This window comes from Terrapene carolina, unplaced genomic scaffold (assembly GCF_002925995.2).
Source record: "Terrapene carolina triunguis isolate 2854851 unplaced genomic scaffold, T_m_triunguis-2.0 Scaffold85, whole genome shotgun sequence".
NCBI classification, from domain to species: domain Eukaryota; kingdom Metazoa; phylum Chordata; order Testudines; family Emydidae; genus Terrapene; species Terrapene triunguis.
The window spans coordinates 62,192,442-62,208,777 of record NW_020664436.1 but is presented as its reverse complement, the minus strand read 5'-3'; the positions used below and the strand labels follow the sequence as shown (position 1 = coordinate 62,208,777).

The following is a 16,336-nucleotide window of genomic DNA, read 5'->3' as shown; positions in this document are numbered from 1 at the left end:
GTGTAGTTTTGTATCAACTGCAAATTTGTCACTACACTGTTCACCCCCTTTTCCAGATAATTTATGAATACGTGGACCGAATATTCACTGTTCAATTTTCATGAGCATGTTTCCTATCCAGCATGTACTTAGCATATTGTGCTTGATTTTTTTTTGTTCAAATATCCTTTTGCAAATGTCTTGCTGCAACACAAATAAATCTGATTTTTTTCTGTCCCTCCTTTGAAAAATGTCTATCAGATTAGTCTGAAACAGGTTTTACTTTCAACCTGTAAATCCATGTGCTGACCGCTCTCTGGTAAGAAACTCACCAGCTCATCCCTTATTAATGACTCTAAAATATTTTCTAAAATTGAATTCAGTCTTATTATTAGTCTAGTTTTTCCTGTTTCCCCGTCTATTAATTTATTCAAGAACAAGCATAACATCTGTCTTCAAGTACCCTCCTAATGATAATCAGCATTTCAAAGTAACTTGATAAGAGCTATGTCAGTTTCTTACTTAATTCCCTTAGTATGCTAGAATGAATCCTGTTTATTCCTGTTGATTTATTATATCTAATGGTCTGTGTAATATTCCTTCTGTGATCCTGAAGTGGTGGTTACTTCTCCTTCCTGATGTTATTGTGCCTTCTTCAGATATATTGTTCTCAGATTATGATAATAGGCATATGTATACTATCGTATCCCTTGTAATTTCTTCTGCAAAGTTGTTTGACTTTCTAGCAATATCTTTGCCTTTCTGCAGGATTTGTCCATTTTGACATATACACCTCAGTTCTATGCCCAGTGACCTTTGACCCATGCCTCAGTCTCCTGCTCTGTAAAGTGGACATAAATGATGCTTACTTCTTTTGTACAACACTTTGAAATCTATGGATGAAAGGTGTTATAGAAGAGCTAAGTATTATTAATATTTTAAAGACTATCAACTTTCTCAGTCTTTTCTAGCTGAACTCACTCTCTATCTTCTTTAATGTTGCCAGAACATAATCTCTGACACACAGTGCTACCCAATTCCTCTCCACACCTTTATACTTTTCTTTCTAAAGTAGATTCTCTGCTGTTGTTTGGCTTAGATCATAAACCTCAAGTATAGTAAAACATATGCAATTGAGCCATACCAACCTGAAAGATGCTGAACACATATATTTAGGTTACAGCTTAAGATTCTTAATTGTCACTATTATAAATACTTACAAACAAGGAATACACTATTTGCTGCTATTAATTTAGAAGGGTAATGGGGAGTTCAATCTTAATTTATTTGGAGTTTGCTACATATGAAGGAACAGTTTTTTAAATTTATTACACATAGTTAGAGGGTGTTCTTTGCCCTGACATCAGTTGCTCATTATTAATTAATTATCCACAACTATAAAAACCTTTCTTTGCAAGTGCAATAAAAATATTTCTGAAGTTTGAGTTCTCTTTAGGGTGACCAGACAGCAAATGTGAAAAATCAGGATGGGGATAGGAGGTAACAGGAGCCTATATAAGAAAAAGACCCCAAAATCGGGACTATCACTATAAAATCGGGACATCTGGTCACCCTAGTTCTCTTCATTGAGGAGGTATGTGTTGAAACTGAGGATTACATTTGGAAATAAATTTCTCCCAAATAAATTTCTGCTTCTGTGCAAAATATAATAGGATATATTTTAATTAATATCTTTAATTAATAATCTCCGAGTCTTCTGTATACTTAAAAGTATGTTATGGCTGAGATATGATATAATGCCTATTTACTGAAGGTACTATTGTACACATAGGGAGGCCTCCATTCCTACAGTCCTTTTATGCTGCTTCTGTAGCTGTGTAAAAGAGCCCTTAGGGTATGTCTTCACTCCAATTAGACATCTGCGGCTGGCCGTGACAGCTGGCTCAGGCTAAGGGACTGTTTAGTTGCTGTATAAATGTTCGGGCTCTGGGACCCTCACCTCACAGAGTCGTATAGTGGTATAATTATACCAGTATAGTAAGGCCTGTAAATTTACCCATGTAGACAAGCACTAAATTACTCCAGCATAAAGCTACCTAGTGATGAGATTTTCTGCTCCCTAGTGATGAGATTTTCTGCTTTGTCTCTTAGGCTAGGTCTACACTAAACCCCTGAATCGGCGGGTAGAAATCGATCTCTCGGGGATCGAATTATCGCGTCTCGTTGGGACGCGACAATCGATCCCTGAATCGACGCTCTTACTCCACCAGCAGAGGTGGGAGTAAGCGCCGTCGACTGGGAGCCGTGGAGGTCGATTTTGCCGCCGTCCTCACAGCGGGGTAAGTTGGCTCCGATACGTCGACTTAAATCGTATCTTAAATCGACCCCCCCTCCCCCCGTAGTGAAGACCTGCCCTTAGAGGCACAACACAAAAATCTCACCCATAATTAGGCAGTGCAGGCTCTCCTGTTTTTTCTCCTCTCCTTTGTATATGTGAGTCACATGGCCTGGATATATATTAAAAGGGATATGGATATGCTGTTTTAACTCTTGTAAAGAGATATTCTGTGTTGCTCAGAGAAATGGCTCCCTGCCTGGCCTAAGTTATTAGAAAAATGTATGAGCTTCCTGTGGTGAAAGAAAAAGAAAAAAAGTTTTCACCCATTTTTAAAAGGTCAAACAGAAATCTTCCTGTTCACGTGGAAATCTTTATTGGATTTTAATAAAAGCTAAACATAATTACTGAACAATGTCTTACCCTCATCTTTTACAATAGTCAATATTTTGGAAGTGAACATGATCTATGGTATTTATAGCTTTATTTAAACAATTTTATTTTCTCACTTATGTACAGTAATGTACAGCAACAACATAATCTTTTAAATAACATGTTCCATCCAATTTATTAAGAACTATACCAACGTAATGTTGTCTTTTCTACCCTGGATCTTTGGGTCTGATTACACTCACAAAACTCCCACTGAAGTCAATGGGAATTTTGAGTGCATAAGGAATGCAGGATTAGGCCCCATATTTGGGGGTGGTTTTTGCATATGTCTCTCTCTCTCCAAGGATACTTGATAACTTACTGGATATCTTAATGAATCACTTTTCACTCAAAACTCAGCCACATATGATTTTTTTAATGTAATGAAACTTACGAAACTTGTAAAGCTGAATTAATTTCCTTGAGTAGCTCTTGGGTCTTATTAAAATCTGCGAGTATGCTTTGTTTCTCTCTGATGTGGTCTGCTGTCATGACATCCAGCTCTTTCTCATGTTTCTTGCTTAAATCTTGCTCATGTATCCTGTTTAATTTATTTTTGGTTAAAAAAAAGTTATTCTAACATCAGTCTGCTTTGTTCATCACGATTTTCTGCCAGGTTTGAAATGGCTTTTTGTACAACACCAAACAACACTGTCAGCAGTTACTGAATCATCAAATCGTACTACTGACTTTTCTCTATGCTTCAAGCTTATTTCACTGAAAAGTCATCTCCTTTAATGCTTTTTTTTTAATAAACACAATGAGTTTTAAAAAACACTTAAGAGGATTTTAATTAAAGTTAGCCAAAATATGTTATTAAAATTACAGCTGAACCATATAATAATATCTACTTATATTGCCTCCTGGCAGAGGCTAAATGATATACAGTATCACATGACTAAATATCTAAACTAACAACCCACAAAGGGTCAAGTATTTCTGACAAACATTAGCAGTTGAGATTAATAAATAGGAAAATATTGTAGTTTATAATAGAAAAATTCATACCTAATCTGTTGGTTGGATTCACTGCGTATTCTGAGAACCTCTTTCCCCTTAAATTCCAGTTCCTTGGTTAGGGCACTTATATTCTCATGCAGAGTCAGAACCTCCTTGTCCAATTCAGATATATGATGGTCACGATGTTTGAGTTCATCCTGTAGATCTGATACTCGACACAAAAATTCCTTCTCCTGATAAACAAATATCAAGAACAAAGAATACTTTAATATACTTCTGTTTCAGATGCAAAATACTTTCTCTGGAATTTTATAACATAGCTTACTTTTCCTTTTGTTTTAGATTTTTTTATTTACCATTTAACAGTGTTTAAGTATAGAGTATAAGTTTAAAAAGTCCTTATCAAAATCCCGATAAAGGAAACCGGAGATCAATAATGTTTTCTATTGTGTGAGGGTAGAAAAAAAGACTCTCTCACCCACATACCTGTGAGAGAATTCTATATATTCTATATATTCAGCATGCTGTAGGAGAGGAATCACCTATAGTTAAGGTTATACAAACTGTTTCATTCTAAAAAAAAGATAGTTTTACTTTTTTTTGGCTAAAGTTTGGCATGTTTGTTCTTAGCCTTGGACTTATTTATTTATTTTTAATACAGTTCAAGAAAAAGCTCAGTGATTTTCAAGGATGAGGAGAGTGAAAAATACACTTTTGTAATTATAAAAAACTTTTGCAACTTGTTTTGAACTGCTCTAGCATCTAAATGTGAAGTGGTAGAAATCTGATACATGGCATGGACATAGATCTTTGGTCTTTTAGTAAAGCAACCCACCAGCTGAAATTCGGTCTTTTTTTGCAACCCGCCTGGAGTCCAAATTCATGTGGGGGATGAAAAAATCATAGGCCAGCATCCTTCTTGTCCTCGGCTACCTCTTTGCCCCACTGAGGGGACACTAACAACCTGCAGCAGCACACTCTGCCCTGGCATCTCAGTCCTAATGCCAGACAGGTGCTGAGGAAATGCCCTGGGGACATGGTTGGGGGTGGTGGAGAGCAAGCCCACCCTGCACTCATCCTGCAGCAGAAGTCCCTGTCCCATGGGACTGGGCCCAGCTTCCTGCTCCAGCCATTGTGACCTGGCTCACAAGGGTCAAAGCATCACTCAGGTTTGGCATAGCCACCCCTCCATCATGATGGGGACGGGAGTGGGGGGGAGCAAATTTGAGTGAATAATGCCTTCCATATGATCAATGGAAGTGCATATGAAATAAGTGAAGCCCTGATTCAGCATACTACCCCTACCTATTCAGAAAGGCACTTAAACTTATGTATTGGTAAATGAGAAAGTTAAGATTGCCTTAACAACTTTAACTCTTTCTTCTTGTGTGCATGCATTATAATACAGTCTTTAATTACTATATTTTCTATAGTACAGTTTTCTCATTCAGCACAAGGACTGGAAATTGAATGAGTTAATGTTGTGCAAAGAATGAGACTGGCATCCTGCCCATTCTCTAGAGAAGTTAGACGATATGTGATGTTTGAGGCATGGGACAACAAAGAACAATGACTGTAAAAATCAATATTGAACTGCCTCTTGCACTGAGCACTGTTCATCCTGTACACTGAATGAGGCATGGGTCCTGCAGAGAAAAATAATATGCAATCATGTAATTAAAGCATACGTATGAGGGCAGAATTAAAGTTGCCTGGACAACCTTAATGTTCTTATTTACAGTTGTTCTTCAAGAGTCACCTCTGTGCATTCATATTTGTCGGATATGGTGTCCCTGGTCTTGAGCCGTGGAACTGCCTTGAAAAGCAGTGTCCATCATGGGATGCACAAGGAATTTCATCTGACGGTGATGTTATCAGCCTATTGTATGTCCATAAGGGAATGCACCTCTGAACCACCTCCATTCCTTTCTCAAACCACAGAGTCCTGACATTATATTGAACTCTAAGCTACAGGGGAAGACAGGAAGGTAGCGTCAATGCAGAGGTGACTCTCACAGAACAATAATTCCCAGTACTTAACTTCTCTTTCTTCTTCAAGGGTCTTCATGCACTTTCACTTGTGAGAGATTAGCAAGCAGTGAGTACATGAGGAGGTCTGAGCTAAATATGAACTGTAGCATCGCCCTCTTGGACACCATTACTGCCATACTGGGCACTGGAATTTGATGTTAAGTCCAAAGAATAGTGCCTGGTGAAAGTGTGCACTGAATTTCAAGTTGCTGCTTTGCACATCGCTATCAAGGGAACCTGTCTAAGCTAGGCCACTGAGTTGAGGTGACTTTCGTGGAGCGGGTCTTTAAGCCAGTGTGTACTGGTTTCTTAGCTAAAATGAAACAATAATCCATTCATCTCCTATCCAGTGTAAGAGTCTCTGTTTGGTAATGGGTTCTTCCTAGAATCTTTCCCCATATGCTACAACCCAGATGGATTGATATCATTCATGGCAGTTGAACATCTGTGACTCTGAAGAGATCTGAAGATTTTATGAGTTTGAGAAAATTTAGAAAAAGCTAAGAACTAATGCGACAGACACTCACCAGGTTCTGTCGCTGCCATGGGCAGTTAGAGGGGACAGAGGGAGGGTCACAGCGACCCCACCCTATGTAAACTTGTATGGGAGCACGAGGAGGAACAGCATGCATATGTGGCCCTGATGGACACTGCTATTCAAAAGATTCCAATCTCAAGCACATGTGTATGTACAATGGGATCCACACCAACATATATTCAAAGAACACAAAATATGCTTTTACACCGGAACTGTTGTTGCACTCATCTTTAATTTTTCCTCACTAAGACGCACTACAGTGTAACATTTAATCATGTTTTTAAATTTAAGTATGTGAGTAGTCCCATTGACTTTCTTTAATTATGTGGACACCCCATAAAAATGCCTTCCTTTACCTAGCAAATCCTAATGGGATTCAATGGGATTACTCACATGCTTTCAAGTTAAGCACATGCTGAAGTGCTTTGCAGGACTCAATCTGGTAAGTAAATGGTTATGGCAAGGATTCTGGTCAGTGTGGAAAATTTTTACCATTAACATTCATCTTGTTTGGCTGATCTTGGCTATGTTTTCTCCATTTGTAGTTGTACAAGAATATAGCAATAAGCCACCACAAGGTTTGCATTAGGAGAATATTTTGGGAGTATTGTGAGGCACAAGGCTGAAGCCACCGAAGAAATACACCATTATTCTACTACTGCATTTTAAATTAACTCCCTCCTTCACCTCCATACACAGAGGCTTTATGCAAGAATTCTTTCCGCTATAAAAAAATAGTTCCAAGATGGAAGAGATGAGAAAATAGTATGGAAAAACTTATAAACTCTTTGAGTTACAACTAAAATAGTAGGCAGAGTCATCATTTTTTCCTTTTTTCCATTTGTCAACTCAGATGGCTTCAGCTACTATCTTTACTCTAATGAATAAGAAATCTACCATTCCTCTCTTGATTTGTTTCAATGCATCCTGCCTTCAGTCCTGGCCGGTGCTTTGACTTCAATGGAACTATGCATGTGTTTAAACGCTCTGCTCGACTGGGGCCAGAGTGCTCAGCACCTTGAAGGATCAATCCCCCATCTTGTACTTCATCCTATACCTCTGACATCTCCTCCTGGGTGCAGGGCCGCCGAGAGTGGGTTCGGGCCCTGCTGAAAATTTTTTTTCAGGCCCTCCAGCAAGGGCGGACCGGCTAAACAGGGCCAACGGGGGGGGGGGGGGGGGGGAGGGGGGGGAGAGAAGCCGGGCCCCGGTAATTTGTACAGGCTTTCCCCCCCACCTCGTCGGCCCTGCCTCAGTGTCTCACCATCTCCTTAAATTAAATATGGCCAAACTACCTGTTCATCTTTCCTCCCAAGGCCTCCCATTCTCTTTTACAGTTGACAGCACTAATAGCATTTTTCCTATTCTTCAGGCCTGTAAAGTGGGAGTCATCTCTGACTCTTTCTTCCTTGCCCTACACATGAAGGCTCTGTCTAACTCCTGCTGTTTCTTCGTCCAAAACATTTCTAAAAAGAGACCTGCTTTTAGGTGAGACGACTGTGTCTTCCTATGTTTTTGACAAGTAATCCTGATTGCAGCCTTTGGGTGCAACTGCTATAAATAAATAATAATAAGTCTCCTCCCATTCCCAGGAGTCTGTTTTTAATTTGAACAAGAAGTTGAGGCTGAACAGTCACTTTGGATTGCTACTACTGAAAAATCTGAACTGGGCTCCTAATTTATTTTTTAATAGAAAGTGAAAGATAAAGTGGCTGAATCATAAACCGCTGTTGAAAGGCACCTTGCCAACCAGTGGAATCCCCAGCCCTGAATTGGGCACCTAGGCTACCTATATAATGCATGGGGAGAGACAGGCACCTAAGAATGGGATCCCAAAAAGCCAGCACACTGAGTGGGGAGCCTCCTAAACTAACCAATGGGAGATGTTAAGAAGGGCTTAAGTTCTACCCCTCAGAAGGACTTAGGTGCCTAACTCCAGGCCAAAGGAAGGTGTCTTTCTCCACTCAGGATTCACAGTTGTGGACCCTCTCCTGGACTTAGGTACCTAAGCTCTTTTTCACAAAAACTGGCAAAGGAGAAGGTGGGAGAGAGAGAGAGAGAGAGAGAGAGAGAGAGAGAGAGAGAATGACTCCGAATCCCAACGGTTAAGGATTCACCTGGGATGTAGGAGACCCTGGTCCATTCGCTCTGCTTCAATTCATATTTAATTATTTATACACAATGGAACAGATTCAACAGGAGAGAGAGAGAGAGACTTGTCCCAGAATCCCCCTTGCTCTGTGGCTAGTGCACTGGCATGGCAGGTGAGGGATTCAAGTTTAAACCCTTATTTACATCAGATAGAGGGGTGAATTCAATCTGGGACTCCCACATTCTGGGTGACTACCCTAATCACTGGGCTAAAAGTTATAACAAGCATAGCATCACTATCTCTACCTCCTCCTCTGGCAATTTTATATGGGTTTCAGTGTACTTTGAGAACACCAACAGGATCAGGCTCCACAGGCAAGAGAGGCATGGCATTGCCTAGTTTGAGGAACTTGCTAGAATTCAGGCACGAGATAGGTGCCCAGGCACCTAGAGTTAGGTGGCTGTGCACATGCCCACTAGCAGAAACGTAGGCCTCTAGGGACTTTGAGTGTCTACAGAGTTAGGTGCCAGCTTAGTGGGAGTTTTTGGTTTTCCATGGCACCTAAATGTTGGATTTAGGCTCCTAGGGCAGGGGTCTGCAAACTACGGCCCGCGGGCCGGATCCGGCCCGGGGCTTCCATTTGTCCGGCCCTCCAACCAACAGGGGAGAAGCGAACAGCTGAGTAGGCAGCCAAGCAGGCAGGGGAAGGGGCCGCCGGCAGCAGCTCACGCGGGGCGGCAGCACAGCTGAGCTGTGCAGAGGGGTGAGTGCCTCTGGGAGCCAGTGTCCCCCGAAAAGGGAAGCCAACTTAGGGGAGAGTCGTTGCTGCAGCCGAGCAGGTACAGGGAGAAGCAAACAGGCAGGCTGCAGCTGAGTAGGCACGCCAAGCAGGCAGGGGGAGGGAGGGGCTGCCGGCAGCAGCTCGCGCGGGTGTGTGTGTGTGGGGTCGGCGATAGCTCAGCTGAGCTGTGTGGAGGGGTGAGTGCCCCCAGGAGCCAGTGTCCCCCCAAAAGGGGAGCCAACTTAGGGGAGAGTTGCTGCTGCAGCCGAGCAAGCATGGACCCCTGCCTTAGAGTAAAAATACAAGCCAGATGCTTAATTACATCGCCAATAAATGGAGTAAAGAAGATGGAAATTAACAATTTCATAATGGTTAAATTTTAACTACAGCACTAATAGAACCAAACAGTATTTGTATGATACAAATATGTGAGTTTTTATAAAGTAAAAAAAATTATGTGAAATGATTTTTAATGTATTGACAAATATTTTGTGTGATTTCACAGTACCGGCATCGATTAACTTTTATACCTGATTTAGAATTTAATGCAACACTAACACAATAGAGTAGTGTTGTTTTTTTAACGATTTTGCATATATTTGCATATATTTAATTTCTTTCACAGTCACTTTGGCCCGCGAAGCCCCTTCAAAAATCTAATATGGTCCTCGTCTCAAAGTTTGGAGACCCCTGTCCTAGGGCAACAGTGGCTCCACAAAAAAACAGTGTTTTAGCCTTGAAGTGTTGCTAAAAGACAAAGTCTAGCAGATTAACTTTAACGAGAAATAACACTTTCCCCCTCTGAGTCCAGTCACTGTGCCCTCAAAATGGCTGGACAATTTTGAATCTGAAATTTAGTTTATAGACTTGAATTGAGGGCTAGTTTAAGACTCCCAGTTAGGTTTGTTGATGGGGGTAGGGAGAAGGAAAAGGGGTAGCAGATTAGATAAACTGATGAAGGAGCACTGTCTTCAACTCTGACTGCCTTTCAAAGATTAAAGTCCTCAATATGCATTTATAGTACAGTTATGCTCTCCAGTTAACACAAAACAAATTCTAAATATGCAATTTTACATCCAGTTACCATAAATGCTTATTTACCTGTCGTCTGCTGAGTTCTATACTTCTTTCAAGTTCCATTTTAGCAGCTACCAATTCTTGTTGATGGTTGTGCCTTAGTTGGTCAATTGCTGCTGCATGTTGATGATTTAACTCTGAGCGCAAAGAAGCTAGTTACCATGATTAAAAGGAAAAAAATTTATTTTGTAAACATTATTGTTAATTAACATAATCAACTCTGATAAAATATTACTGCTCACCTAATAAACAGAGAGATAGAAAATTACTTGTATAAATTAACATAAAATCTATGTTGAACATATCAAGCTGATTTTAGGTTTGCAACCCTACACCTTGAGCTGTCACGTCATCTATCTTCTATCTTAAGCAAAGTCAGACTTGTTCAATACTAGAAAACCCACGTGCTGCAGGAAATTGTACTGGTGACTCAGTGTGCTTGTTTTTAAAAGTGTGTTCTAGTCTGAAAAATACTTATGTAAAAATGGGATCTTATACAAGACATCTGCTCCCTCTGCACATTCAGAGTCATGTCTGCTTACCTGAGTGACAAACTATGTTTTACTACTCGCAAAATTGCCATTGAAGTTTACCAGTCTAGGCACAAAACCTACTTGTCTCTCTTTTACCATGACTGATAATGGAAAAAACCACCCCAGTTAATGACATTTTAATTGCACATTGAAAAAAAAGCTCTTCAACCTCTTGAGTGGGCAAGCAGAATTCCGTGCGTTTCTGTGACCTCCATGACTTCTGCGACAGCCGGTGTGGCTGACCCCAGGGCTGCCCAAGTAGCTGGCCCGGGGGCCAGCTGCACGGAGCGGTCCTGGGGCCAGCCACACCAGCTACTGCTCGAGCAGCTCCGGGGCCCGCCAGAGCAGCCGCCAGTGCAACTGGTCCCTGGGACCACCTGAGCAGCAGTGGATGGGCGGCCCCACAGCCAGCTGCTGCTGGAGCAGTTCTAGGGCCAGCTGCACCAACTGCTTCTCAGGCAGCCCCTGGGAAGCTGACCCCGGGGACCACACAAGCAGCGGCCAGTGCGGATGGCTCTGAGGACTGCCCGAGCAGCGGCGGGTGGGCAGCCAGAGCAGCCACTGCTCAGTGGCCCCCGGCAGCTGGTGCCACTGGCCTCGGTGGCCCCACCAGAGCAGCGGCCTTCACCCCCCACCCCCTGCCCAGAGCAGCACCCCTCCCCCCCGGCCCCTCAGAGCAGCGTTCCCCCCACCCCAGCTAAGATTTAGTCAGGGGTATATAGTACATGTCATGGACAGGTCGCAGACCGTGAATTTTTGTTTGTTGCTTGTGACCTATCCAAGACTTCTACTAAAAATACCCATGACTAAATCGTAGCCTTAATTATCACCAGGAATAAAGATTCTAGAGGTTAAATTACACCTTTGGTCACATCTGTGCAACCCCATTAACCTTCAATGAACTTGCACAGATGTAATTGAGGGCATCATTGAAAGACAATGAGGTTGCACAGATGTTAATAAAGGCATAGTTTGAACTGCAGAATCCTTAAAACTAGTGATTGAGACTGATAAGAAAAGAACACAAACTGACTTTCAGATCCCAATTTGGAGTTGCATCGCTGAAAGTTAGTAAAAAATGTTTGAACTCTTCTATATTGAGCTTGCTTGAGCTGCACATCAGGACCAGATTGAAGAATTTTGGAGCCGTGATCTATGGAAATTGGGGGGAAACCTTCCTTAAACTAGAAGAGCATGTGATATGCAATGAGTAAATATGAGAACATCTCCATTTTATTATTAATATCAGATCAGAAAAGGCTGAAAAAATCGAATATGAAATATATTAATATTAATAGATCTAGACTATTTAATTTAAATACACATAATTTTTTTTTAAGAAATCTAATACCCACTTTCTCTCTCTTTTTTTGTTCTGGGAAACATTTGCTAAATAGGCTAATCACAAGGAGGTAATTATGAAAAGTGACCTAGAAATTAACTTGACTATGCCCAGCTGTCTCTCCGCATCTATAAGGGAAAGGGTTTATGATGAAAATGGAATTTGCTGGAAATGATACAGATCAGAAAAGAGAAAGTACATTAGCATAATCGATATCTGAGCCTCCTGAGTGAGACATACTTTTGCTGCTTTCTGAAAAAGAGGCAGGACTAAGGGAGTAACTTTACCAGTTCTTTCGGGAAAAGGGCACTGAGTCTCTGCTGGCTTTGGACACAAGTTTGATTCAAATCAATACAAATACGGGAACAACTGAGAAACTGATTGTGGGATTGGGCTTCAACAGCTGAGTGAGCAGGAAAGCTGGCTCTTTTTCCCCTGGGAAGAAGTGAGGACTTGGGTGCCAAGATGGCTCGCTACCAAGACCCCAAAGAGGACACTGTGGCTCTGATGGCTCATGATACCAACACCAGCAAGGAGGAAGAACGTGCAAAGGATGAGCTGAACCCCTCCCAGAACCCCCTATTCTTATGTGGCTCTCACCACCATGGCCATGACGGGAATGGAGGCCAGCTCGAAGCTGGTCAGGGCCCAAATACAGTTGTCACCTCTGAGAAGCAGAAAAATCAGCAACTGCTCTCCCCACAAGCCTGACCCACCTCTTCCCCTCCCAGGTACCACCCTCAACTGGCCTGACCCTCCTCTTCCCCTCCCAGATGCCCTCCCCTCCCATCCCAGGTTCTCTTCTCCCATCAACCTGGTCCCCCTGGCCCATAAGCCCCTACACCCACTCCCTCCCAGCCCAGGCAACTCCCCTACTGTCCCCTCCCAAGCTCTCAGGAACCAATGTCCCTGGGCCCCTGCTGCTTACACCTCATTGCGCATGAGTCTTGGGTCAGTCCTGCTTTCTGGCATCAGGAGGAGAAAGCTGCCGATTGGGCATACTGAGGGCCTTGTATGCAGAGTGGTGCATTAGCAGCGCTCCCAGAGGCCTTGTGACTTGGGCACCATAGTGGAAATGGCCACAGGCACGCCCAGCCGCACATGCAGGCAGCAACAGTTGCCAGTCACAATATGGCATGTTTTTTTCTGCTTGTAATTTAAGTGAAACAAATTACCCCTCCCCCCTGCCTGGTACATTGCAACTGGCAATGCAGGATTAAAACTGGCCAGGCCAGTTAGGAACTGGACTTGCTGAAGGTCATTGAGATACAGTACACATGAAATCTTAGGTTTGTATTTGGGCAGAAAACCCAAGCTGACTACACTGTATTTTCAGCACCCTAGCTGGAGCAGAGTTAGTGCGTGTCTGTCGACCTAAGCTGGGAAGCATGCTGGCAGCTGCAGTGTTGAGGTATCCTGAGTGACAGCTCTAACTGGATGTATGTTAAACTCTTATAAATATTGGGTAAGGGTGAAATCCTATTTTTCAGCCACGTCACTTGCCTTTCCATTCAGGAGTCCTTCTATTTTGAAGAAAGCTAATTTTGTACCATCCTAGCCACTGTATGGAATTTGGATGTAATCTTCAACTCAGATTTGTCATTCAATCTGAAGTTGATTTTACTGCTAAGACGTGTGTCAACTTCATTTATTAAACATTTTGAGACTCTGTGGTTAATAGCTGACACAACAAGCTCTAGTGCATGCTTTGGTGCTTTTCCTGCTTGATTACTATAATGGCATCCTTGTTGGTATCAACGTTCATCTATCCTATATAAACTGCCATTTGTCAGGAAGTATGAGATTCATTTGATCTTTTGCTGTTCACATTTTTGCCATTTAGACCTTCATCCAATGCCCACTGAAGTAAATGGGAATCTTTCCATTTCCTTCAGTAGGCTTTGGATTAGGCCCTTAAGGTAAGTCTACACTGCAAATGGAAAGTGTGATTCCCAGCTGGACAGGGCTGGCCCAAAACATTTTGAAAACTTTGAAAGGTCTCAATTCTGCCTTCTTCCTGTTCTACTCCTCTCATGGTACAGTTCTGCTATCTACCTCAATAAAGGAGAACTAACAACTTAAAATGCCTTGTTCAAAAATTTTAAGTAACACTTAACTTTCAAATGCCTGAACAGCAAATGTAACTTTTCTTGTCTGCATAGTAAACAATGACATTTTTATCTGTTTGAATAATCAAAGTGGTGCTTTCAGTGCCTTCTTGGTTGCAAAGAGTTGAACTGCTTCCTGCTGAAGGTCCACAGTCTGGGCCAGCTCATGCTCTATTGAGATGGTTGCAAGACCAACCAGCCTCTCCTGTGTCATTGTGGAGCGTAGATGTGTTTTTATTAACTTCAGCTTGGAGAAGCTGCGTTCTCCTCTGGCAACTGTTACAGGAAGTATTAGAAGTATGCGCAGAGCAACAAAAGCATTTGGAAAGAGGATGGTCATCTTATTTGTGCACATATATTCCAGAACAGCCTTTGGAGTTGATCCTGCTGAAATGTATCTTGAAAGGGCTTTCAGTTCATCACCTAAATCACTCGCATCAATATCGCGCATGCCATCATGTGTCAACACTGTCTCTAGTGCCCTGCATTGCTGGTGTAGGTCTTCTTCAGGTATACTGAGGAGTTCTGGAATATCATACAACATCCCAAATATACTGCTGGGTTCCTTGAGCTGCATGAAATGTTCTTCAACTGACTGTATTGCACAATCTAGCACCTGGTTAAAGAATTCAACTTTGAATTGTTGTTTGGGTCTCTTATGGGATTATCCCATGCCTCGTAATCAAAATGTCATCTTCTTCTTCGGTGACTCTTGTATTCTTGAATGGGTGGGAAAATAGCTTCAGTGTGAAGTTCTTCTGCCAACTTCTGTGCACTCTTCAGAACGTTTTGAAATCCCTCATCTGACCGGTAAGACTGTAAGTATAACTTTGCTTTGTCCAGTTGTTCCATTGTTCCAGATATATCAAGGTCAACACCTTGGAGTCTCTTGCTTACAGCATTTATTTCAAACAGTATGTCATGCCACAACACAGAAATTTGAAGTTATGGATGTTTCTGGTGATTCCCATTTCCCTCTATCACTGTTCTCCCATGAACAGTTCCTGTCATAACATTATTCTCCATAATGGCAACTATGGCATCATCTATCTTCCCAATTTGGTGTTTGATAGGCTTTATCGCCTCCACTCGACTTTCCCATCGTGTGGCACTCAGTGGTTTCAGTGTCAGAGAGGATGTTCCCAGATGTTGCTTCAAAATTTGCCATTGATGAGTTGATGCAGAGAAAAATACATAGATGCTTTGAATTACATTTAAAAAAATCAGCAACCTCACTAGAAGCTGATGCTGCATCACTGACCACCAAGTTCAATGAATGAGAACTGCATGGGACAAAAAAAGCTCGAGGGTTTAACTCTCGGATCCGTGTCTGCACTTCTCTGTTCTTTCCTCTCATGTTGGCACCATTATCGTAGCCCTGACCTCTCATGTCAGCTATCGCAATTCCTGTATCTTCCAGCTTTTTAAGAAGCATATTTGTCATACCAGCTCCTGTAGTATCATCAATGTCAATAAATTCTAGAAAATGCTCTCTGACAGTCACCATTGCAGGGACATTTTCACTAGGTTCTGTTATTGTTACAAAACGCACCATTAAAGTCATTTGTTCCGTATGGCTGATGTCAGGTGTGCAGTCCAGAATAACAGAGTAATATCTTGCTGACTTCAGATCTGCCACAATCTTCTGTTTGACTTTTGTTGCCAGTAACTGTATGATCTCATTTTGAATTGTTTTTCCAAGGTAATGGTGTGTGTACATTTCTTGGGTGGTGACTCTTCTTAGATGCTCCTGGAGTACAGCATCAAACTCAGCCATCAGCTCTACAGTTTTAAGGAAGTTTCCATTGTTTGGCACATACAGCTGATCTGAAGTGCCACGCAGTGCTAAGTTTTGGGTAGCAAGCATTCTCACAATGGCAATGAGCCTTTTCAGAACATTTTGCCAGCAAAGAGACTCTGATGCAATCTTCTCTCGATGCTGATCACCTATGGTGGCCTTTAACCTTAGTCTCCTCTCAAGCTCTTTCCATCTATGGAATGCTCTCTGGTGATTTGCTGCCTTCTCATGGCATGCCAGTTTTCTAGCCAGATTTTTCCAGTCCTTTGTTCCTGTAGAACCCAATGTGGCTGGTACATTAGACTGGAAGAGTTTGCAACAAAAACAGTATGCAGCATTCTGGGTTTTTGAGTACATAAGCCATGGCCT

The 16,336-nt window shown here is 42.0% G+C and overlaps 1 protein-coding gene across 1 annotated transcript in view; it reads right to left on the bottom strand.

Moving 5' to 3' along the window:
• Positions 1 to 16,336, bottom strand: part of FAM184A (family with sequence similarity 184 member A) — a 168,337-nt gene that overhangs the window by 23,178 nt on the left and 128,823 nt on the right. The window contains exons 12-14 of the mRNA XM_024205389.2: positions 10,211 to 10,338; positions 3,716 to 3,900; positions 3,102 to 3,248 (exon numbers count right to left, since the gene is read on the bottom strand). Coding sequence (XP_024061157.2) covers positions 3,102 to 3,248; positions 3,716 to 3,900; positions 10,211 to 10,338 — 460 coding nt within the window. The remainder of the gene's footprint in view (positions 1 to 3,101; positions 3,249 to 3,715; positions 3,901 to 10,210; positions 10,339 to 16,336) is intronic.